General features: G+C 39.3%; 1 protein-coding gene and 1 long non-coding RNA gene across 2 annotated transcripts in view; both read right to left on the bottom strand.

The window, feature by feature from the left end:
* Positions 1–15,495: 15,495 nt before the first annotated feature.
* Positions 15,496–15,884, bottom strand: LOC117508440. Its single transcript, XR_004560093.1, has 2 exons — positions 15,813–15,884; positions 15,496–15,780 (listed from the first exon to the last, which is right to left on the bottom strand). It is a non-coding gene; the product is annotated as an uncharacterized LOC117508440 (long non-coding RNA).
* Positions 15,885–15,986: 102 nt separating this feature from the next.
* The window catches only part of ptprn2 (protein tyrosine phosphatase receptor type N2), a 471,897-nt gene continuing 462,634 nt past the window's right edge, over positions 15,987–25,249 (bottom strand). Inside the window, exons 19-22 of the mRNA XM_034168195.1 lie at positions 23,411–23,464; positions 22,390–22,454; positions 19,683–19,756; positions 15,987–16,164 (exon numbers count right to left, since the gene is read on the bottom strand). Of these exons, the coding sequence (XP_034024086.1) occupies positions 16,093–16,164; positions 19,683–19,756; positions 22,390–22,454; positions 23,411–23,464 (265 nt within the window). The 3' untranslated portion in view covers positions 15,987–16,092. The remainder of the gene's footprint in view (positions 16,165–19,682; positions 19,757–22,389; positions 22,455–23,410; positions 23,465–25,249) is intronic.

Raw genomic sequence — 25,249 nt, 5'->3', positions numbered from 1 at the left:
AGAGGATTTTCTTAAAAAGAAGACCTGAACATTCAGCTACAATTTGCCAGAAAGTACATCTGAGATGCAAGCCTAGATTTCATGTTTTGGTGAAAGAAACATTTGTATTTCTTCATAATTTATGTAAATAAAGGTAATTTTAGAAATTTTTATTCCTTATATTTTTTTGTATTTCTTGTATTTGAAATGACATAAACAAATTAAAATGTGTGAAATACCAAGTGTTCCAATACTTTTGGAGGGCACTGTATCCCAACCTTATGATGAGTGCAAAATGAGTGTGGTATTATTACTGTTTTAATAAAAATGTTTAATTTTCACTGTTGCTGCACTTTGTGTGAAATCATAGTCATATCATATATCATATTGATATGACAATATTGGGATACAATAATTTGGCCATATTGTACAGCTCTACTGTCAACTATCAGAAAACTCTGAATATTAATTTACATCTACATAAAAATGCTTAAAGTGGCAGGGGGTTAAGAAGACTGTAATTAGCGGGGTCTATGGGGTGGAGCCCCCCCAGAAGCTGAAAGGCAAAAAAGAAAAATGCTTAAAAAGGCGGGGGGGGGGGGGGCTTTCAGCCAGAAGCTGAAAGGTTTTAGCCATTCTGATGCTCCCCTAAAGCATTTACTCAAAAAAAAAAAAAAAGTCTGAAGGACCTAAATGACACGGTGAGATGCTGAGAAGCTTCGCTCGTTCATGTCCGTGACACATAACATTTAAGTGCAAGTGCTTTCTTAAGTGATGATCATTAAAGTGAGGCCAGAAGAGGTTTCAGAGGTTCTCACTCACCCATGAGGCCAAAAAATAAAAGTCAGCGAGTTTTCAAGGACATCTGAGGGCCAACAAAAATCTGTCACCTTAAAGGTCAACTTGACATTTTTGTTTGCTTTTTTCACAACTGCCATCTGACTGCTTCAAGGCGCTCTTTATTAAAATGTTAACTTTTTCAGTCATGCCAACTTGTAGGAATTTTGCCGTTGCACTTCCACTCAGGTATTTTCATATTTCTTCTGTGTAACATGACCATTTCTCCGCTTTGCAGCGATATGCCAGCGCTCCTTAACGACACCGTATCCTCCTGATTTTGACTCCAAAGATTTATCCGAGCTTAAGCAGCAATTTAGAAATTCCTAAATTAAAAATCACTTTGAGTTAAAGCACACATCCAAAGAGGCAACACTCGGCATCTAATTTTGTGACGTTTTCAGAATGCATTAATCCTCCCAAATGGGAGCTGACAGGATATCACAAGGCACGGCAGCTCAGTTGATACCTCAGGAAGCAATTACCATGAATACATGTTCTAATAAACTTGTACCCATCAGATGATAAGCAATTAAACATGCGTAATTATGGTTTCCATACAGTAATTTCTAAGCTGATTAGGTTTGTGTGCCTTACAACCTGAATAGCAGAATATTAATAGGGTTTTGGTTTGGCGTTGCTGGTTAGCGGTGGCAGCTCATCAGCAAATCATATGCAAATGAGGCTTCAGGAAGTGCGCGAAGCTTCACTTACAGCTATTGCAACTGTCAAGGGAGGAGGGGCATGTCGATGAGCAGTGTGTGCAGCGTGCACATGCATCCACACAAGAGCGTGCACACATTTTGTTAGAAAGTATACCATACTCTATATATTGGGCACATGTTGTTGCTTCTTTGTATCATACTCAACATGAAATGTTTTCTTACCTTCAGTAAGTCCAAGCGGCAACGTCCAAAAAACGAAGCTAACGTGGAAGTTTCAAAACCTGCAATTACTCAAATGACCACTTGAGGCTGGCTCCAAAAAATGAGTCAGTCCTCAAAGAAGTCCATGTGTTAAAATGTTCCACTTTACAGAAGAAATAAATGTGTTTCTAGCCTGGTATAAATACCCGGGTACAGCTACTAACGATCCGTTAACGGACCATCAAAGAAGGTCTGTGCTCCAGTATTTTTGGTTACCAAAATTTGAATATTTAACCTGCATCTTAGCAGCATTAGCACGGGTTAGCAGGTATCAATACCTGCATCAATAGCTGTGAAATTAGCTGCACTGATAGTGCCATGTTTAGTGATAGACACTATAGGCTGGTCTTAGATTTTATGACCAGTTTTTATTTGAATATTTTATGTCTATATGCCATACTTGGCTTGAGCTCTGACATGCACTGTCAATTTTGGGACCTTATATGTAGACAGGTGTGTACCTTTCTACATCATGCCCAATCAACTGAATTTACCCCAAGTGGACTCCAATTAAGCTGTAGAAACATCTCAGTGGAAACAGGATGCACCTGAGCTCAATTTTTAGCTTCATGGCAAAGGCTGTGAATACTTAATGTACGCCTGATTTCTTAGGTTTTTTTTTTTATGAATTTGAAAAAAAATTCACATTGTCATGATGGGGTATTGTGTGTAGAATTTTGAGGGAAAAAATTATTTCATCCATTCTGAAATAAGGGTGCAACATAAAATGTGGAAAAAGTGAAGAACTGTGAATACTTTCCAGATACACTGTGTGTGTGTGTATATATATATATATATATACACACACACATAATTATTATTGTGAGTCCTGGTGGTGAGAGGGAGCAGCCCAGCTACTGCAGAAGGTAACAGTGAAAGATGATGTTGTAGCCTAAAGTGTGTATGTGAACAAAATGGATAGAAAGATATGAAAAGTGAGGGGATGATTGGTAAAAACTTGTAAAATGAAGAAAGGCCGCAAAACACAGAAAACCCAACAAGTGGTTTGACAGGTTCAAGTTCGACAGTGTGTGGGTTATGGTTGGCTTTTAGTAATTGGGCTGCATTTCTATAATGCCTTTCAAAATGCTTTACAATAATGCCTCATATTCACACACAGATGTCAAGATGGTGACATAAAAGGCACTTAAACTACACACTGCTTGGAGATTAAGAACCTTGCTTAGGGGAACCTAAATGATTTTTCTGTCTGACAAGGGGAATTGAACCAATAACACTCTAGGCACATTCTCATTTCTTTAACTTTTAGTCCACCACCCAAAAAAAAAAAAAAAGAAGAAGAAGCTTCAGACCATTTCCATGTGCAGCCCCTGAGGCCCTCTGGGGTTGGTGCTTATCTCTGGATTGAACCTACAACTATACAGTAGTGTTCAGAATAATAGTAGTGCTATGTGACTAAAAAGATTAATCCAGGTATTGAGTATATTTCTTATTTTTACATGGTAAACAAGGTACCAGTACATTCAGTAGATTCTCACAAATTCAACAAGACCAAGCATGCTTGATATGCACACTGTTAAGGCTATGAAATTGGGCTATTAGTAAAAAAAATAGAAAAGGGGGTGTTCACAATAATAGTAGCATCTGCTGTTGATGCTACAAACTCAAAACTATTATGTTCAAACTGCTTTTTTTTTTTTAGCAATCCTGTGAATCACTAAACTAGTATTTAGTTGTATAACCACAGTTTTTCATGATTTCTTCACATCAGTGAGGCATTAATTTTGTTGGTTTTGAACCAAGATTTTGCTTGTTTACTAGTGTGCCTAGGACCATTGTCTTGTTGAAACACCCATTTCAAGGGCATGTCCTCTTCAGCATAAGGCAACATGACCTCTTCAAGTATTCTGACATATCCAAACTGATCCATGATACCTGGTATGTGATATATAGGCCCAACACCATAGTAGGAGAAACATGCCCATATCATGATGCTTGCACCACCATGCTTCACTATCTTCACTGTGAACTGTGGCTTGCATTCAGAGTTTGGGGGTCGTCTCACAAACTGTCTGCGGCCCTTGGACCCAAAAAGAGCAATTTTACTCTCATCAGTCCACAAAATATTCCTCCATTTCTCTTTAGGCCAGTTGATGTGTTCTTTGGCAAATTGTAACCTCTTCTGCACATGTCTTTTATTTAACAGAGGGACTTTGCGGGGAATTCTTGCAAATAAATTAGCTTCACACAGGCGTCTTCTGTCACAGCACTTACAGGTAACTCCAGACTGTCTTTGATCATCCTGAAGCTGATCAATGGGTGAGCCTTTGCCATTCTGGTTATTCGTCTGTCCATTTTGATGGTTGTTTTCCGTTTTCTTCCACGTGTCTCTGTGTTTTTTTTTTTTTTTGTCCATTTTAAAGCATTGGAGATCACTGTAGATGAACAGCCTAAATTTTTTTGCTCCTGTGTATAAGATTTCCCCTCTCCAATCAACTTTTTAATCAATTTATGCTGTTCTTCTGAACAATGTCTTGAATGTCCCATTTTCCTCAGGCTTTCAAAGAGAAAAGAATGTTCAACTAGAAGCACTCGGAGAGTGCAAACCTCCGCCAAGGCCATGGGGTCACTGACGCCATAACATCTACACACTGTGGAATCACTGAACCTAAAAAAGTCTAACAATGATGTTTGCTCAGTAGTAAAAAAAAGTTTCATCTGCTGTGACTGGATAGCATGTATCCTTAGCGCTTGGCCTCACAGTTTATTGCAACTTGCACCTTTCCCAGAAGCTACTGTCATCTGAGCACTGATATTGATATTGCATGTGCTTATAGACAAAAACAAATGAGACAAAATTCAATTTATTATTCAACTAAACTGCAAATATATGATTTTTTTTAACATTTATGAAACACTTCTCTAAATAAATAACAGTAAATTCTGAAATAGAACTATTTTTTAAGTGTTGCATGTGCTACACAAGGCCATAGGGTCACTGACCCTAAAGAGATTCCCTCCTTGGCACAGTGATCTATTCAACAATTCAGGGTTACAACCAAAACTATGATACATACACTTTTCTTTCCTTTATATTTGACATCCTTGACCATGAAAACATACCACTAGAACTTGGAATCACTTTTATGTCTTTATTAGTTCAAAAATTATTGTATAAAAACAATTTTTCGGTAATGGAGGTTTTATTCTGGCTCTGGCTCCATCAAATCTGATGACACCTTACTGAATCAGTACAGATTCAGCTACAGTTTGGTGTTAGTTGTGCATCTCTAGCTTCATTTGTCACCTCACAATGACACATTTTCTATTTTCCCTATATTTTTGCATATTCTGGATCACCAGATAAAGAATCCTGATCCGATCATCACCAAACTTTGTTGTTTGATAGAACATTTGACTATGTTACACCCTATTTTTTTTTCAAGCCTTTCTGCCTTGTTTTAGGCAGAAAGGATTAGAATGTCAAAATTCCCCCTATCCCGCAATGGTGAAGAATCCTTTAAAAAATTCCTGGATCCAGATCATGATCCGGATCACCACTAAAATTGAATTTCTTGTTCCTCTTGTCATTTCCAACCACTCCACATAATTTCATCAAAATCCGTTCAAAACGTTTTGAGTTATCCTGCTGACAAACAGACAGACAAACAAACAAAATCGACCGAAAACATAACCTCCTTGGCGGAGGTAACAAGTGCTGTCCTCAGGCTTTCAAAGAGAAAAGCTTGTTCAGCAGGTGCTGGCTTCATCCTTGAATAGGGGACACCTGATTCACACCTGTTTGTTCCACAAAATTGACGAACTCACTGACTGAATGCCACACTACTATTATTGTGAACACCCCCTTTTCTACTTTTTTTTTTTTACTAATAGCCCAATTTCATAGCCTTAAGAGTGTGCATATCATGAATGCTTGGTCTTGTTGGATTTGTGAGAATCTACTGAATCTACTGGTACCTTGTTTCCCATGTAACAATAAGAAATATACTCAAAACCTGGATTCATCTTTTTAGTCACATAGCACTACTATTATTCTGAACACTACTGTATGTCCTCAGAAAAAAGTAGATGAACAGGTCGTGCAGGGACTCACAGAGACAGACCTGGAGCAAATCACCTCATCTGTCCTCTTCTACATCAACAGCTGCGTGGACACTGTGACGACAGAAGGAATAAAAATGTTCCCTAACCAGAAACCATGGATGAATAAAGAGGTGAAAATCCTACTAAAAGCACATAACCAGGTATTTAGATCTGGAGGTGCAACTGGCTGCAGCATCGCCAGATCTGAGCTGAAGAAGGGAATTACAAAGGCCAAGGACACTTATAGGCAACGTGTAGAGGACCAATTTTCCACCAATAACACCAGGGGTATGTGGAGGAACATCAAAGCCATCACTCAGAAAGGACAGTCTGCACCCCACAGTGATGGCACAATGACCAATGACCTCAACAACTTCTTTGCTTGCAACCTAGCAGTCACAATTCACCTGAAAAAGCAGCCACAGAGGGGGTCAGAACTCCTACCATCAGGCTGAGTGCACATGAGGTCACTACAGAGAGTTAACCCCCGGAAAGGATTATGACCCGACAGAGTCCCCGGACGTGTGCTCAGGTCATGTGCAGACCAGCTGGCTGAGGTATTTTGTATTATATAACGGCTGAGTGGATCCTTGCCATTTGATTGGTGTATGTTGTGATATTTATGATTGTATGTTACATGACATGGATTATTTGTCCCATTTGTGTTGCATTGCATTTAGAGTGTAATTTGGTTCCATTTAGAGTGAAAATTTGGTTCCATACATTTGGTACCATTGCACTCAGCACACACACACTCGCATGCGCACACATGCGTGCGCCCACACATGCGCTGAACACACACACACACACACAATACGCACGCGACTCACACACAAAACAAATCCACTGGAGGCTGTTAGCAGGAAGTTAGATTAAAAAGCTGGACTAATTTATGACTTGATTTTTTTTCGCTGCACTGAGGATGTACATACATGCACAAGCGCTGACCCGGTTGTGCAAGTGCACATGCGCGCACGACAATGACACAAGCGAGACGACGATTTGATTGAGCTAACTGATGGTGCTAATTCTTGTAACTCACACATACGCACACACACACACACACAAAACAAATCCAATCCGCCATAAGCCGTCTGGATGTATGAAGAACTGTTCAGATGAAAAGCTGATGTGATTTTTGGCTGAACCGAGGAACTACACACAGTGGCATAGCACCAAATTCTGTACCTTAGGTACTAGCCATATTGAAGCCCCCTCACTGTTATGTTCTTTTGTATTAATGGAAACACCAAATTTCTAATGCGTAGTCAAACCAGGTCTAAATCATGTATACCTTAGATCACACCTGGGAGTCAGAACCCTTTTTAAATTTGGGGGAGCAATATTGAGTTGGGGGGGTCTGGGGGACCAAATTGCACCATTTTCTAGAAAAATGGTGCAATTTGGTGCATTCCCGTGCATTTTAACAGACATATACCGCAGTGTTAACATGACTACAAATTAGGGTTAGGGATATAAGGTCTGTAGTCAAAGTAAAATATTAAATTTATCACAATTTTCCAAAATAAATAATTAAAAGTATGTAATTATGGCTTAACAGTGTGTAATTCCCTTTGTGAAGGAAAAAAAATGCATAATACAGTATTCTACAATAAAAACATTAAAGAACAGATTACCCATCTTATAGTCAGTCATTCAGTAAACTCAGTCCATATTAATAACAAACAGACATTCAGAATATTACTTCCTTAACCTAGAACTTGTAGGTTAAGGAATTACTGTATTGTCTTATGAGGTAATATAAAATAATGTCATAATAAAGATGACATATTTTATAACCTTGTATTTGAAAAAAAGAAGGCAATTCCTGTTATTTCTTAATATTAGACTGAATAAATCAATGCAATATATTCTTGTTTGTTAAAAAATAAGGAAAAAGGTTAATTAATATTATATACTCTCTACATACATACCATAATAGCCCTATTCTTATTCTTTATACTTTGTAATTCTCTGTAATATTGTATAGTTTGTATCGGCATCTTTTATCTGTCCCTCAGTTCGTGTGACTACAAAGACACGCCATTTATTAGGTAATCCTAATATTAGCTCAACAAAAAACAAATACACAAAACAGGAAAAAAATGTTGTAAAGGTTACTAAAATTCAATTATATTTTAGTTAAATCATTTGATTGTTATAAGTGGCTCCATAAGCTCACTATAAGCTAACATCCTCATTGTTGCTTGTGTTCTTTTATGGTTTTGTCTTTTTATTGTGTTTTTAAATTTTTTATTCAGTTTTCTCTGTTTTTATTATGCTGTGTAAAGTGCTTTGAGGTGATCTCATCGTGAATTGGCACTATATAAATTAAAAGTTTGATTTGATATGACAAGATGAGGGACCAGCACCTGCTGCTGTGTCTGAAACTAAAGGCCATGGGGTTCATAATGTTAATATTACATTCTGATAATACATTTTTTATTGTAAAATGTTTAACCTATTTGTGTGTGCATATGTTTTTGTAGGCAGGTGCGTGTGCAACTGGCCTGTGGTCATATTATATCCCATAGAAGATAAGCAAGCTAATGCATGTTTTTTCTGTCCTTGTAATAAAACAGACTTTTCCAAATCACAACCCCAATTCCAATGAAGTTGGGACATTGTGTAAAATGTAAATAAAACAATACAATGATTTGCAAATCTTCTTCAACCTATATTCAATTGAATACATCGCAAAGACAAGATATTTAATGTTCAAACTGATAAACTTGACTGTTTTTGTGCAAATATTTGCTCATTTTGAAATGGATGCCTGCAACACGTTTCAAAAAAGTTGGGACAGTGGTATGTTTAACACTGTGTCACCTTTCCTTCGAACAACACTCAATAAGCATTTGGGAACCAAGGACACTAATTGTGAGTGTCATGATTGGTTATAAAAGGAGCAGCCCCAAAAGGCTCAGCTGTTCACAAGCAAAGATGGAGCGAGGATCACCACTTTGTGAACAACTGCATGAATAAAATAGTCCAACAGTTTAAGAACAATGTTTCTCAATGTTCAATTGCAAGGAATTTAGGGATTCCATCATCTACAGTCCATAATACAATCAGAAGATACAGAGAATCTGGAGAACTTTCTAGACGTAAGCAGCAAGGCTAAAAACCAACATTGAATGCCCGTGACCTTCAATTCCTCAGGTGTCACTGCATTAAAAACCGACATCATTGTATAAAGGATCTTACCACTTCAGAAAACCATTGTCAGTTAACACAATTCGTCGCTACATCTACAAGTGCAGGTTAAAACTCTACCATGCAAAGTGAAAGCCATACATCGACAACATCCAGAAACACTGCCACCTTCTCTGAGCCTGAGCTCATTTGAAATGAACAGATGCAAAGTGGAAAAATGTGCTGTGGTCTGATGAGTCCACATTTCAAATTGTTTTTGGAAATCATGGACGTTGTGTCCTCCGGACAAAAGAGGGAAGTAAAACCATCCAGATTGTTACCAGCACTAAGTTCAAAAACCAGCATCTGTGATGGTATGAGGGTGTGTTAGTGCCCATGGCATGGGCAACTTACACATCTGTGATGGTACCATCAATGCTGAAACGTACATCCAGGGACGTCCCTGCTTAGTTCAGCAAGACAATGCCAAGCCACATTCTGCACGTGTTACAACAGAGTGGCTTTGTAGTAAAAGAGTGCAGGTACTGGACTGGCCTGCCTGCACTCCAGACTTGTTCCCCATTCAAAATGTGTGGCGCACATGAAGCAAGAATGGGAAAGAATTCCACCTACAAAGCTTCAACGATTAGTGTCCTCAGTTCCCAAACACTTATTGAGTATTGTTTAGAAGGAAAGGTGATGTAACACAGTGGTAAACATACCACTGTCCCAGCTTTTTTGAAATGTGTCCCTTTTCTGTTGTTTATAAATTAATAAAATATCAAATGACAAGGATCTATTTTAGCCGTTATATAAAACAAATAATGTTTTTACATTCTTTCAATGGAATGAATATTTAATTCAGTGTTGCCTCATTGAATGGTTTGTTCCAGCTTTCATCTCATGAAATATTCGTACCATTGAACTCATAAACATTCATTATTTGTATAATATCTTCAATCCCTGGAGCTGGAAACAGTGCTCCAGTGCCTTAAGTCAGCCATCATTGTCCCAGTGCCAAAGAAAATACACATCAGCAACGTGAACGACAACCGGCCAATTGCCTCACACCCAAAATAATGAAGTGTTTTGAAAGACTGGTCTTACTTCATATAAAGGCCAAAATCCCAGCAACTGTTGACTCAAACCAGTTTATACAGCTCAAATAGATCTACAGATGGTGCCATCTGTCTAGCTCTTTACACTGTCTTGGCACATCTGGACAGGTAGGGCATGTATGTGAGGATGCTCTTTGTAAACTATAGCGCTGCCTTTAACACTGTTATACTCTCTCAGCTCATCCACAAACAATCAGTTGGGCCTCAGCGCACCACTGCGCAAATGGATCTCCAGCTTCCTGTCAGGACACTCAGGTCCACACCCCTCATCTTCCATAACCATGAACATCAGCACCCACAGGGCTGTGTCCTTGCCCCAATCCTGTACTCGCTGTTCACTCATGACTGTGTCCCTGCACATAACTCGAACACCATCATAAAGTTTGCAGATGACACGACCGTGATTGGGCTGATCGCTCATGATGATGAGTCAGCCTATAGAGCAGAGGTGCAGAATCTGGTGAGGTGGCATGCAGCAAACAACCCATCCTTCAACTCTGGAAAAACTAAAGAGCTGATCATTGACACGCACCTTCATCAAAGGGGACTGTGCTGAACAAGGCTCATCTTTCAAGTTTCTGGGAACCCACATCTCAGACAACCTCTTGTGGACACCAACACCACCACTCTGTTGAACAAGGCCCAACAGCATCTCTTTTTCCTCAGAATGCTGAGGAAATCTGGCCTTTCTCATCATGTCCCACTTTCCTACTACCGCTGCAACACAGACGGCATCATAAGACACTACATCTATGTGCCAGCAGACCAGAGAGCACGGCAGTGGGTGGTGTCCAAAGCTGAGAGAACCATCGGGGTGCAGCTCCCAAAACAGGAGGACATCTACTGCACTCGCTGCCTCAGGAAAGTGAGGACCACCTGCAAAGACCCCACACACCCATCCCATAGTCACTTTGAGCTGCTGCTGTCCGGTAAACACTACAGAGTGTTCCGGGCTTGAACCACAAGACGCAAGGACAAGTGCAATACACACTTTAAACTGCACCTTATAATGTGAAATAACCTGCACAATGTGAATTTACTGCCAATGTCTGCAACACTTCCACAGTCTTCCAATTTGCACTACATGTACAGTATTTGTATATTACCTTATATACTTACATATTACTGTTATATGTTTTCACTGTGCATATGACAGTAAAGACTCTTGATCTTGAGCTCAAACTGCAGTTGTGTCTCAATTCAGGGGCTGTATCTTTCTACAACTACATCTGGTGGTCCCATATGTCATAAATTCCGTGACTAGGCTGTGTCATTGCAAAAGGTCATTGGAATTGCTGACAAATGCAGCCTTTTCTCCCCTGAAAATGTAGGATTACTTGTATCCTTCCTGGCCCAAACAATTCCAGGAGTCACTGCTCAATTTTCTTTAAAGAAAAAAAAGGACAATTTTGGGCTCCATATGTAAAGTTGTAAAGAAATAATGTTTATAAATAAAGTAGAAATAATTAAATTATTACAGAACTATAGGTTATGGCCACTCCATGCAGCTTGGTGTGTGCAGCTGTCAGTGTTGCCAGGCAAAGGGGGTCATGACGGGAAAACCTATCGATGCAGTAGCATTTGAGATCGGTCTCCGTGGTTCCACAAGGCTTGATCTTCATAGGACAAAGCCTTAGAAGGATGCAGGCCCTGAAATAAGACAGCAACTTCTATAGACCTCTGGTCCATCTTAAGATACTTGCATCAGTTGCTGGATTTCAATTACAGATTTGTGCAAAAGTAAAGTGATACTTTCAGAATCTCAATCAAACACAATAGCAAAATGACAGTGTTTCCACAGAGAGCTGGAATGCGACTGCTGTGTTTTGTCCTCTTGTGATAACTGTCATTCCAGCGAGGCTTCTGTGAGAACTGTAATTCATAAGTCATATTGAAGGTTTAGTAAGTCCTGCTAAATATTGCCATTTTGATGTTTTTTATTTTATTTTTAAAATACAAAATTCCCATAACATCATCTCGAATAAGGTTTAAGAAGCTCTCTGTCTCTTACACTGTCTACACGTACAACACCATGTATTTTAAAATGTCATGTTTCATTCTTTAAGTCATGGGACCTACAGTAATGGAAAAAGTGCTTCCATTGCAGTTTTGCAAAATAAGGATTTTTCAAATCAAATTGCAAGTTTAAAAACTTTTTATGATATTTGAGCTCCAAAATACACATTTGCAGTGTATTTTCAAGTCAACTTCAAATTGCACAATTTGGAGGGTAATTGAAACCTACTAACTTCAGAATGAAAAACATCCTTTCAAATATTCAAGGGGTAATGCGTTTGTTATTACACAGACAGACACACAGATGACAGATGATGAGGTGATAATTTACACCACTTTACACAACATGAAAAGCGGGTCATTGTCTTCAGGATTGCATTTTCTCCATCCTACACAGCTGTGTTTCCACACAGGAAAACGTGCCTGTTGTCATGGCTAAACAAAAGCTGATTGGGGCTCTGATTCATCAAGCACGTCCTTTGCTAGTCTACTGTCAAATTACAGTGAAGGGGTTTAAAATTTAAAACTCTCCTTGAAGTGATGCCACCAGTTTAGCCTGGTGGCTGTTTGTGCTTTTATTTGCTTTACCTCGGGAACACAGCATCCTAAAATGTTCTGTTAGGACTCAGTTTGTTGTGGAACAGGCAAACCTTCTGTTGTTATCAATATATTGATATTCTGTTGAGAAACACAGATCACAAGACTTTGCAAAAAGAACATAATGGTTTTGTCATTTTCTGAAAATAACACGTCTGTTTTGACCTTTGATCCTAATTAAATAACACCTACATTTAAATAACAGATGAGCCAAATCTCTCAATGAATGAGATTAATTTAATTGAATGTGAAAGACCTTCAGACATTATCTCAAATTATGGTATGGCAGTTTTTTGTTACCTCCGCCAGTGAAGTTGGAGGAGGTTATGTTATCGCCCGTTTGTTTGTCTGTTTGTGAACAGCCTGGAGTCCACAATTTTTCATATATCATAAATTTTTTTACTGAAGATTCATATCCTGATAGGCAAGAAGTGATTTAATTGTCAAGGTCATAGGCCAAAGGGCCAAGTCAGGAAAATCTTGGAACTTTGGAAAAATCCCTATCTTTTACCGTAAACGAATTTTCAAAAATTCATAAAGGGTTATTTGAGAGCGTTATGTAGGATGGCATCCTTTATTGACTGACAAAAGTTTGATCTGGATCTGATCCAAATTACAGATTTTGTGGTAATTTAAATTTAACACTGAAAACCCAATTTGATGTATATTTTACATTATATCTTAATGAAACGTGCCCCAATCACTCTCATATTTGAAAGTGAGGTGCAGACTGGCATTCACTATTGCCTGACAAAGTTTGATCTAGATCTGATCTGGATTGTGAATTTTGTGGATATTTGAATTTAATATTGAAAAGCCCATTTGATGTACACTTTGCATTACATCTCAAACAAAAGTGCCTCAATCACTCTTATTTGTGATAATGAGGTGCAAACTGGCACTCTCAATGAACAGACTAAGTTTGATCTGCACCTGCATTGGAAACTAGTGTTGGCGGAGGTTTGAGTGTGGTGCTCTACTTTTGTTTTCTTTGTTTTTTGTTGGGAATAATTTGATGCCAAAATCTGTATAGCTCATCCAAAAATCTGTTTGAGGGCAGCTTGTGATAGAGCACATTCCAAACTTACCTGTTTATCACTGTGGTAACACATTTGGAAATAAATGACTGTCATGTGTTGATAAAGTGGAATCACAAACACTTTGGAGTCTGGTATTGTGACTTTCTGTGTTAATATGACAAAATCTAAGTGAACGAGAAAAGCATCACAGCTCCTGTTTAAAACCATGTGCAGTTTCTGCGGTGACAAAGCCGGTCAGCAAAGCATTTCATCTGTACAAACACGGAGGTCTTTCCACATACAAACCCTCAGGGAGCACGAATAAGCTTTTCTGTGGTGACTAATCAATCAAATACCATTCGTAGTAAGAGCACCGCCTCCTGCCTGTGTGTGTGCACGTTTATGTGGTTTTCAGAGTGAAATAACACAACACACCAAAGCACGATACTCTGTTCAGATTTATTATCAATCTGAATGATACTTTCACACAAAATATAATAGTTCTCCTTGAGTCTCTCAATATATATTTATATATATGTCGGGATTCATTCATTGTCTATAGCATAGTGTGTCATGTTGCACAAAATATCACAGTATTACCAGTGATGGAGAGACAAATTAGCAACGGTTTGCTTAAATATATATTATTATTACTCCTAATATATGATTATTTAATTTCTAAATAGAAGCAGAATGATCTCAGTTGGTGTTGTTTGATTATGTTGATGTCATGGTGTGAAAACATTAAGTTCAGAATGAAAAAAACATGATATGTGGAAAGCATCATGATGAGCACATTTTACATTTTGTCTATACCCAAAATATAATACACATAACATCTATACGAGTGATGCTGACCATATAATATATACCGTATTTTCCGAAGTATAAGTCTTTTTACTAGTCTGGAAGGTCCTGCAACTGATAATCCTGAGAGAGTCATATGATGAAAAATCAGGCATTCATTAACAACAACAGCAACAACAATAATAATGACAATAACAATAATAATGACGACAATAATAATAATAACAATAATAATAATGTATATAGGGATTTCGCACTAATCAATGCACAAATAAGAGAAACTCCAATAATAAAAGTACATTACAAAAATGCACAAAGATCCCAAATTAAAGAGCTGATGGAGAAAAAAAAAATCAAATAGACTCATGTTTACATTGTTGAGTTTAAAAAGCTGTGTGCCAGCGGTCTATGCATCAAATAACATCCAATATGTTGTCTATCTTGTTTGTTTTTTGGAATTTAAAAGTCCTTTTGGCACACACCACAATTCAGTTTCTCTATCTGTCATTTTCTTTTGTCCAGACTGCATCAAATAACATCCAATAAGCTGTCCATTGTGTGCTAATTTGTCCATCTTGCTTATTTTTGGAATTTAAAAGACTTATGTTAAATAACAGCATATGCTGTGGTGTGCACATGTGCTACACTGAATTCCTGTCAGTATGTAAAACTCACCCCCCCCCCCCCCCCCTCCCCAGGGAAACACTATGTTAAAATGTGAGTTCTACATACAGAAAAAAAGTGTGACTTATGTGCTAGTGCAACTTATGTATGATTTTTCCTCTTCAAGAGACTTTTTTTTTTGACGTGTGACTTTATACTCTGGAAAATACGGCACCTCTGCAATTAAACAGACTGGCAGCCTGTCCAGCGTGTACCTCACGTCTTGCCCAGTGATTGCTGGGATAGGCTCCAGCCCCAACCATGACCCTTAATTGAACTAAGGAGTTATAGAAAATGAATGAATGAATGAAAATACACTTTTTTTTCCCCCTTCTCCACATAGGGGATACAATCTGTACAATTCTCATGTTAACAGGCAATAGCTATTATTTAACTCACAATTTTAAAAGTACTATGATTCATTTTAAATTTGACAACAGTGAATTTCACTCCTTATTTTGGAACAGAAATCTTCACTCGACACCAAGTAAACAGCTCGTCAGTGGCACTGAGATGGTGGGTTCAAGAACAATTTCGTGTGTCACATTTATGGAGCACCGGGGTACAAACTGATGAAGCCTCTCACAGTACGAGTGCTGATCTCACATCTCGCCACCACTTCTCCTCACCCCCATCTCACCCCTCCCCACCCCACCCACTTTCCCAACTCAGCTGTTAGATCAACAATCATACTATAAGGCAATCTGGGATTATGGGTCCAGGAGATATATATATATATATATATATATATATATATATATGTATGTATGTATGTGTGTGCGACCAGGAGGAGGACAGAGTGAGGAGAGGAAGGAAGGGCATTGAGAGAGAGAGAGCGATGTCTGTCTGGAGTGGGCAGAGGAAGCAGTATTCAGCGAGCGAGAAGAAGGTGGTGGTGATGGTGTTGTTGGAGTTGGGGGGGCGATGCCTTCACTGAGGAAGTGCTTTCAGGATGGCGTTCACCTCCTCTGCCACGGCTGTCAGTGCAAACTCAAACTGCTCCTGAGGAGGAGGAGGAGGAAAGGATGGGGGGGGGGGGGGGGGTTGTTAGCTGGTTAGTTTTTTGACTGTTGCACGTGTGTGTGTGTGTGTGTGTGTGTGTGTGTGTGTGTGTGCAGAATGATTGACAGCTGCTGTCTCCTCCTCCTCCACATCTCCTATCTCTGCCTGCGTTCTGCTCGGCCACAGAGTGGAGGTGAAGGTGAGGTGCTCTTTGGGCTGCGCCGCCATCGATCCGGCCAGGTGTGTCTTAAAATGGAGCTTTTGAGTTGATCCGTCTCTATGCTGTGCATTTGTATGTGTGTGTGTGTGTGCGTGTGTGCATTTGTTTGCGTAGCCGACTCACAGTTTTTCTCCCTGAGGAGCCTAAAAAGGAGCTGATTGATGTTTGCCCTGTGGACCGGCTGTTTTCATATTCCTCTCCTCACCCCGGGCTGCGGGCCATGGGGTCCACTCACACAGAAAAGCTACGTAGGTGTTTGGAGGGAGCGGCCTTTAGATGTGTCAATGCACAGCCTGCCGTAGCGCAGCCTGAGGAGAGGCTAAATCGATACCGAGGAGTCACCGGTGGCTTTGCCTTCAGCTTTGCGGTAGATATTATCAGGAGTGTGCAGGTTTTCTATTTTTACGCCTTCTGATGTTATGATGGGGGTCAGACACAATGTAACTGCATCCGTGTGTATCTATTCTGGCATTATATCTGACTGTATCTAATCCCAGGTGGACTTTCAACTTTAGGGCACAAAAAAAGAAGCTGGTTTTTAATTTCATTTTTTTAATCTGCTGAACAGAAGGACACGCTCTGCTTTGCACATTTGCACCACTGGGGGGAGATCAGTCTCCATTTGACAGGCGGGTGAAGGAAAGGTGTCCACACATGCAGCAAGTATGAGAGTCACTGCACAAATTGGAAGTTTTCTTTATTCTTTTTTAAATTTATGGTAAGCCAATATCCAAAAATAAAGTGGCAAGAGCACAAGATGTGCGGGAGGGCAAGAAGACAACTGGCTGTCCGATCCTTAAAAACCCAAGTCCAAATTTCATGCCTCATTGCAATCTAATTTCAGTGGAGACCCAACGTGAAGCCACCAAGAGGAATCGAGAATATTGTGGTACGTTAGAATGTAGATTTTCAGAAAGAACAGCGCGGGGCTGTAGCATTAAGGAACCATCCAGGCGCCTGTTAAGGAGCAACTTCCACCAATATGATCACCCACCTCAGCGTGAGGTATTATTATTACTGTTATTATTAGTCTTTCCAATTACGAGCCAGCAACAAAAAAGACTTCCGACCTTTTATTTGCCTTAGAGGAAGAAAAGAAATGCTTTGTACACACTCAATTTCACAATGGCCCATTCTGATATAAAGAGAGTACAGCATCACTGACATATGGAAAAATAAAGGCATAGCCTTCACAAAGGAACATTTACATGGTTTCACTTAGCTAAGTGTGCTTTCATTGTTTTATAACGATGACAATACATTGAACTTTGAACTATAACTGCAGCTTTTACCTCAAGATTGCGTGAATACAATATGTGCAATATCCATTCTATTAAAGGGAACAAATATTCAGGAAGTCATAGAGGTCACAAGGTGTCTGAAATATAGATATTAATATTTATACACAAAACTACTCATACGCAGGATATCTTAAATCAGCCCATGTTCAGGTTTCTCTCAAACATCCTGTTTCTGTGCCTGTTGCTTTAAATGGAAAGGAGCTACTCTTTCCCTTTGTAAGAGGAAGCATGTCTGTTTCTCATCGATGGCACGGTGTGGCACAAAGATGGCATTAAAGGAGATTTCTAGTTTTTTTTAGATGTTTATTTATTCATCTTTTCGCTCAGGACAAACACCATTTTAACTAGTGCAGTTTTGATTTAGAACGCAAACATCGTCATGTTATACAGCTAAACAGCGTAATTGTATGGTGTTACATAAAAGCACTCGATCTATTGCTTCTTGTTGTCAATGAAGAGTTGAAAATGGGATTATAAGTGTCTGGTAGCACAGAGAGGATCCCTACTGAAGTAAACATGTGCATGGTAAACTCACTAAATGTGAAGAAACTTTTTAACACGATTGCCGTTGAGGGGCTTATTCTTGTGATGATATCAGGAATGACTTCAAATGGTAACTAATTTGTAATCACTTGGTGGAGAGCGGCATTCCCGGATGGGGAGGACGCTAATGGTTCCTTGACACTTGCTAGAATTTGATGCTTGCACTGGCAAGGAATTTAGCACGACAATGAGTAAACTCGTAAACTGTCTGTGAACTGTGCATGGCTGCGTGCCAGTGTGCAAAGAAGATTTTGAAATGTTCAAAATTTTCTGGCATGCACAAATTTTGTGCCACTTGTGTGAACTAGCTGTGAACATGCATAACCTATTTGCAAACACAATGTATCAAAATTCTGTACAGTTTATGATGAGTTTACTCATTGGCGAGCAACATTCCGTGCCAATGCGGGGATCGAGTTCATGCAAGTGTCAAAATGTGTACCATCTAATGACACACACTGGCATGACGAATGCGCAATGCTTGGCATTGCGGAGCCAAAATTTGTGCAAGTATCAAGGTGCATTTAAGGCAGTGGTCTCCAAACTATTCCAGAAAGGGCCGAGAGGGTGCAGGTTTTCTTTGCAGCCACTGACTTCAGCAGGTGATTTCACTGATTAACATCCTTTTGAACAGGTGGGATGAGCTCATCAGTGAAATCACCTGCTGAAGTCAGTGGCTGCAAAGAAAACCTGCACCCTCTCTGTCCTTTCTGGAATAGTTTGGAGACCACTGCTTTAAGGTAAGTGCTAACTACCATATATAACCAGTCATTGCATGTTTACCTCTGCAGGGATGATCTCAGAAGCTAAGCAGTGCGGCATCTGGTTAGTAGTTGGATGGGAGACCTCTTTGGAACACCAGTGGCTGTGTGTTTCTCCAGGTAAAACTGGAGTTGTCAGGAAGGGCATCCAGCATAAAACTTGTGCCAAATACCTGTGCGGATCTTGCTCTATCCGCTGTGGCAACCCTGAACAAAAAGGGAGCAGCTGAATGGACAACAACAACAGTGGAAGCAAATGCCCTGGCCTGCGACATAGCCAGATAGAGCGTGACTGTTGACACGCAATCAAGACTACACAAATTAAAACATTTTTTTTGTCCCAAGTGAAAACATGAGCCAAAAAACATAGGTAGAACCCATGTTACAAGAATTTTGAAGCTCCCCTTAAGGGTTTAGCTTTGACTAAAATCTGTGGAAAATGAATACTTCAAAGTGTCTATGTGGTCAGTATCTCTGACAAATGTGGAACAGTGAGTTATTATCTTCCCAGACAATGTTTCTGTAATCCTGAAGCAGTCATCAATTACCACATCATTTCCCCAGATCCTGTGCACATGAAGCAAACCATCTCTGCTCAAAAAACAAAACAAAATAATAATAATAAAAAAAAACACCAACCCCTCTTTCATCCCTCCCACCTCCCCCTCTCTAACTCAAAGTCGGGGACCTTACCTTTGTCTGGACCATGGCAGCTCTCTGGTCTCTCAAGTGCTCCAGGGTAGCGGCAATATCAATCTCTTTAGCACCTGCAACAGACCGAAAATTGGACTGAGTTCAAAGCAGTGGAGTAATCCAGCTCACATCTGTCAATCTGTCTTTATACTGGGCTCCCTTTGGAACAGCACGCCGATTGAAAATTATTACATTCATCCCTCGAAAGACTTGGACGTGAGCCACAGACCGTTTCCCAATAAAATATGCAAGAGGATATTTTCGGGATGTGCAATAATGCTTTCAAAATGTCTCAGCACCAGCGTGTCTCCAAGAATCTTGCGGAAAAATTTAAAATTCTTTTTGACGCAACAACATCTGACTGCATGTAAGCAAAGAGCAATTAAAACCACGTCCAGCACGCTAATGCAACAGTTGCTCACCTTCAAGAAAATAGTTTTGTTCAGCAGGTACGTGATGCTAATTTGGAAATCTTTGCAAGATAGCAAGAAAATGCTGACCGAGAGAGAGAGAGAGAGAGAAGAAAGTAAGAATCTCTAAAGTCCTAGGATGCTTTTGAAAGTGAGAGAAAAAACCACAGGGGAGCAGAGATGTATGTGGGTGAAAGAGAGGGTTTTAATGCAGTTGGACTTAGCAGTACTCAAAGTACTCCAGTGCTCCGACAAGACTTTCATGTTTCAGAAGGGTTGGATTCCAAAGTTAAGCTGAAGAGGGGCTCTTTGACTGAGAAAAATCTTTGGAGAGCCAGATTACGCTCATTTTATACGTTCAGTTGTGGAGCAGATAACAAAAGGTTAAAAAAAAATACGGCTGGTTTTGGGCAGAAACTCTGTCACCTTTCATCACCGCAGACGACGGTGCAACCGTCACTCAACTCCGTGAACTCCAGCGGGAAAGGACACTCTTATTACTGTTTTACAGACACAGAGCAGAGCCTGTCTCAGCGTCCAGCTAACTCCTAACCTGTTCTGACGGGCCGAGATTGCAGGAGGGTGGCATGCGGAGTGGCTGCAGGCAAAGGTTAAGGGTCAAAGGGCAAGGGGCAGAGGGCAGGCTAAGCTGCACAAGGCTTTATGATGATATAAGACTCCCTTTTGTTGTGGCTGTGGAAGAAGCCAGCCCGAGTGCAACAATAGTTGTGCAAATCCAAACATAAGAAGATGCAAATCTACGTTAAACTACTTCTGTTTTACATGAAATTCTTCACCTGCACCACACAAACATTTTCCAGCGTCTTTCATTTCAAATTGATCAAACATTATTCATATTTATGAATCACCACTTCTCCAGTTAAACATCCATGATGTTTAGTGATTATACAAGAACAAACTGGAACAAACCATCTCACACTTAAACAAGCCAAAGTGTAAACGCACCTGCAAATCCAGATTTCCAACACAATCTGGAGATCTTATGCAATTTCATTTACATGCATGCAAAATAAGAGAAACAAGAAAGTACTGAGTGTGAACATTCACTAATGTGTTGATTTTACAGGCTGCATTAGTGATATCAAAACACTGTTTGCGACTGAGCCTGAGCGTGCTCTACCTCCCTTTAACAATGGTTTTGCTTATGATGCTAATCCATGAGCATGAACAAGGCCAGCTCTCTGGGAATTCAAGTAAAAAAATACACAGAATGGGCAACAAAATAATGCTAAAAGCATACTTTTTTCTGTGTATAAGTGTGAAGTAAAGTTGATAAAGCAGTAATAGCGGTAAAAAGGGTTTTATTTTAACATTATTTTTCTGCACATTTGGTGGATTTTTTACTTTAACTCCCAGACGGTTACTTTGTTGATGTTCATGGATTAGATGAAAAATGTACAACATAAGTAGAGCAATCACAGGCTCGGATGCGAAGCGTGTATTGATACAGCTACAGCAATGTGTAGTAAAATGTTCAGTGGAGTGTAAAATCAATGTGTAAAAAAATGTGTCAAATCAGCAGGTTGTGAATGTTGGTGAATATTTGTAATATACCCATTTATAGCATCTCTGCATTGCTCTTACCATGTTAGCACAGGTAATTTATGGCACATGCATTGCAGATGAATTTTACATTCATTTAACATCAACACCAACAATATATGTTGTAAATAACCCTAAAAAAGCATCATTTCCTTAATAATAACACACACACACACACACACACACACACACACATATATATATATATATATATATATATATATATATATATATATCGGTGTGTGTTATAAAATGTGAACTTGTCCTTCAAAACTGTTTGCAAGCTACCAAATGTTAAAAAAAATAAATGATTAAACACCATAAAAATGAAAACACTTTCCCCATTAAATATTAAGCATTGATTTTAAAGTGCTGAAAAGAAGTCCTGAATTCTGATTGCAAATGGATTTCATTTTTATGCATGCACAATCTAAATTCATGTTGCAGCTGTAATGGGAAGTCAGTATGGTGTGACTGTAGCTTAAGTAGATAATTACAAATGTGGTTGTTGGTTTCTGTTTATTTTTCAGTTTCTCCTCCTTTTTTATGCTTTCTCTTTGTTGCGTCCTCCCCGACTCCCCCGATGTCTGCTTGTGTCTTTCGTGTCTTTTGGAGGCTTCAGAAAGTCGCCCTCTAATGCATCCCTGAGATCCTCTGTGGAAAATGAGAGGCCTCAGCGTTGCCAAGGCAACACTTCAAGCAGAGAGAGTGAAAAGGAAGCCACTGATCGTTACCTTTTGCCATCCTATTAAGGACCATGTCAATCAGAATGTAAGTCCCACTTCTGCCAGCTCCATCACTACACACACACACACACAGAGAGAGAGAGAGAGAGAGAGAATTAAGGTGAAGCTCGAGAGGCTTTAATCTGACTGTTGTTCTTATAAAGAAACAAATTGCTTATTTACATCTGCATCTGCTGAGAGAAACTGTGGGGAAAAGAGTATATTTAAATACAAATTAGTTCATGCATGGAGATAGACACTGTTGCATGTCGTAAATCTGATAGAGCCAACAAAAATGGATTTCTTAAAATGCACACATACATTAAAAAAATGTTTTCTGATGTATTTGACAATAAATGTGATTACATTGAACCTTTGCACAGGAGTGCATGTGTGGTCTTGAGACTTGCTGGGCTATTGAGGAGCGGGGAACGGTTTCTGAGGTACGCTGGGGACAAAGGCTTTTAAATGCATGCACCTCAGGAGCAGAGGAGAGGTTGAGAGGCCAGGGGCGGCTCGAGAACAGCTTTGTGGAGAGCCTTGCTTTTCCATTACTCCGGAGATAGTCTTATGAAAAGCCTCCCTTTGTGCCCGCTGGCTATTCAGCCGCTCTGCATGTTAATTGCAAACAAGGCGTGCACATCTCTCTAATAAAGGCACGGCCAATAAAAGAAGAGAGTGGCCTGAACGCTACTGCTTCATTAATCCACTGCTCCACACTCGCTCTGCACGTCTCCTTTAGTGGGGAGGCTGGGAACACGCATGACTTAACAGGATGTGACTATTAAATGTGGTCAGGAAGATACCTGGAGATTAATACCAGCCAGTCAAAACCAGTTAACTAACTCCACCAAAGGGAAAGTGGAAGTGACTTCGTGCCACATGGTTTCCACAAGGACAGTCTGCGGAATAAGCAGTTGGACTCAGAATAAATGGACTAAATGGGTTTTGAACAAACTTCTTCCCCTCCAAAAAACATCATCTATCCCACCTCAGCAGGTTCAGCCGCTGTTCACACCATCACGCTTACCTGCAGTGAACAATTATCGGGCACGATCGACCCCGGTAGCACTTGTTAACCTTTCTGAAATAAAAACACAGAACATATCATCGTTAGTTCAGGGCCGTACAAACCACAGACGGCTACATCATTATCTTGCAAAGCAATAAAACCCAATTAAAGCAAAATGGGCTGATGAGGGACACGACGAATTCAAAGTCAGCCGCCATCAAAAGAATGAACACAATCGTGAGAGATGCTCTTTCCTGTCAATCAATCACTGTAATTTGCAGCTAAAGATGCCACGCCGTGTAAATAAATTGCGCATCATTTCAAACAGCATTATTGTGACGTGGGTGATGAATGTGGCGGTGTGATGCTGTGATTGCCGACCGCCGACGCATTAACCCGGGCCAATTATCAGCATTTTTCACCACAGGCACGGTGAAGGCCAACAAGCCTTTTTCACACCCCGCTATTGCCATGGAAACTAATGAGACGGAAGCTTCAGCGTCTTTTCATGCACTACCTCCCCACCCAACCCCATTTTTCACCTTTCAATGATAAAATGGAAAATAAAAGATGTACTTATTGTACAGCTTACATTTAGCACATTTTACAAATAATTATATGAAAATCACACATATATATATATATATATATATATATATATGGATATGTATGTGTGTATATGGATATATGTATATGGATATGTATGTGTGTATATGGATATATGTATATGGATATGTATGTGTGTATATGGATATATGTATATGGATATGTATGTGTGTATATGGATATATGTATGTGTATATATATGTATGTGTGTATGTGTATATATGTATGTGTATGTATATATGTATATATGTATATATATATGTATATGTATATATGTGTATATATGTGTGTGTGTAGCTAGTAAAATAGGTAGCTGAAATTTTTCAAGAGTGGTAAGTTATGCAAAGTTTCTATAACAATTTAGAATGGCGTGTGAGTTCAGAATGTAATTATCAATGTCCATTGTCCACTGTTGTTAGCTAATTTTACCCAATGGTATAAGAATAAACTGAATCTGAATCTGAATATAATATCTCCAAAAATATTAGTCCTATCAACGTTACGTTTTGGAGGCGTTCATCCTTGACCCAAAATACATAAACAAACCAAATGGCAAATATGAGCTCTCCTCGGTTTGTCTGTGATCAAAGGTGCACATCTATCTATCTTTTCTTTATTTTTGTGCACTTTATTCACAATGTGAACTAATTTTATGCTCTTTATTTTGTTGATCTGTTTTTTGTGCTTTTTAAAAATGGCAATGTGTTCTGATTTTGCACATTTTATTTTATTGATTTGTTTCGTGATTTTTTTGTGCACTTTATTAATAACAGTGTGCACTGAGTTGTATGCACGGTTTTATTTTTTCTGATTTTTGTGCACTTTAATGGCAGTATGCACTTTATTTTCTTTACTGATTTTTTGTGCACTTTATTAATGGAGATGTGCACTAATTTTATGCACTTTATTTTATTGATTGATTGAGCACACTTTCAAGGGAAATGTGTGCTGATTTCATGCATTTTTTTTTTAATTATGTTTAAAAACATTAAATACATATGTTTGCATTCTTTGATTAAAAACATGCTCTATGGTAAAGAGCATAACAAAGGTGGTTGGATTTCTCATGCAAGCCAGAGGAGGACATGTGAGAGGGAGAAACAGACAGGAAGGAAACAGTTTGTGCACAGGCCTGGCTGAGGAGACACAGTTTCCAATGATCACTTTTGTGACTATGCAACTGGGCTCATATTACTAGCTGCAACATCACAAAAATGACACCGGCAACTGCAAAATACAGAGCTGGCCGAA

Source organism: Thalassophryne amazonica, chromosome 1, assembly GCF_902500255.1.
Source record: "Thalassophryne amazonica chromosome 1, fThaAma1.1, whole genome shotgun sequence".
NCBI classification, from domain to species: Eukaryota; Metazoa; Chordata; class Actinopteri; order Batrachoidiformes; family Batrachoididae; genus Thalassophryne; species Thalassophryne amazonica.
This window is presented reverse-complemented; position numbering and strand designations above follow the sequence as displayed.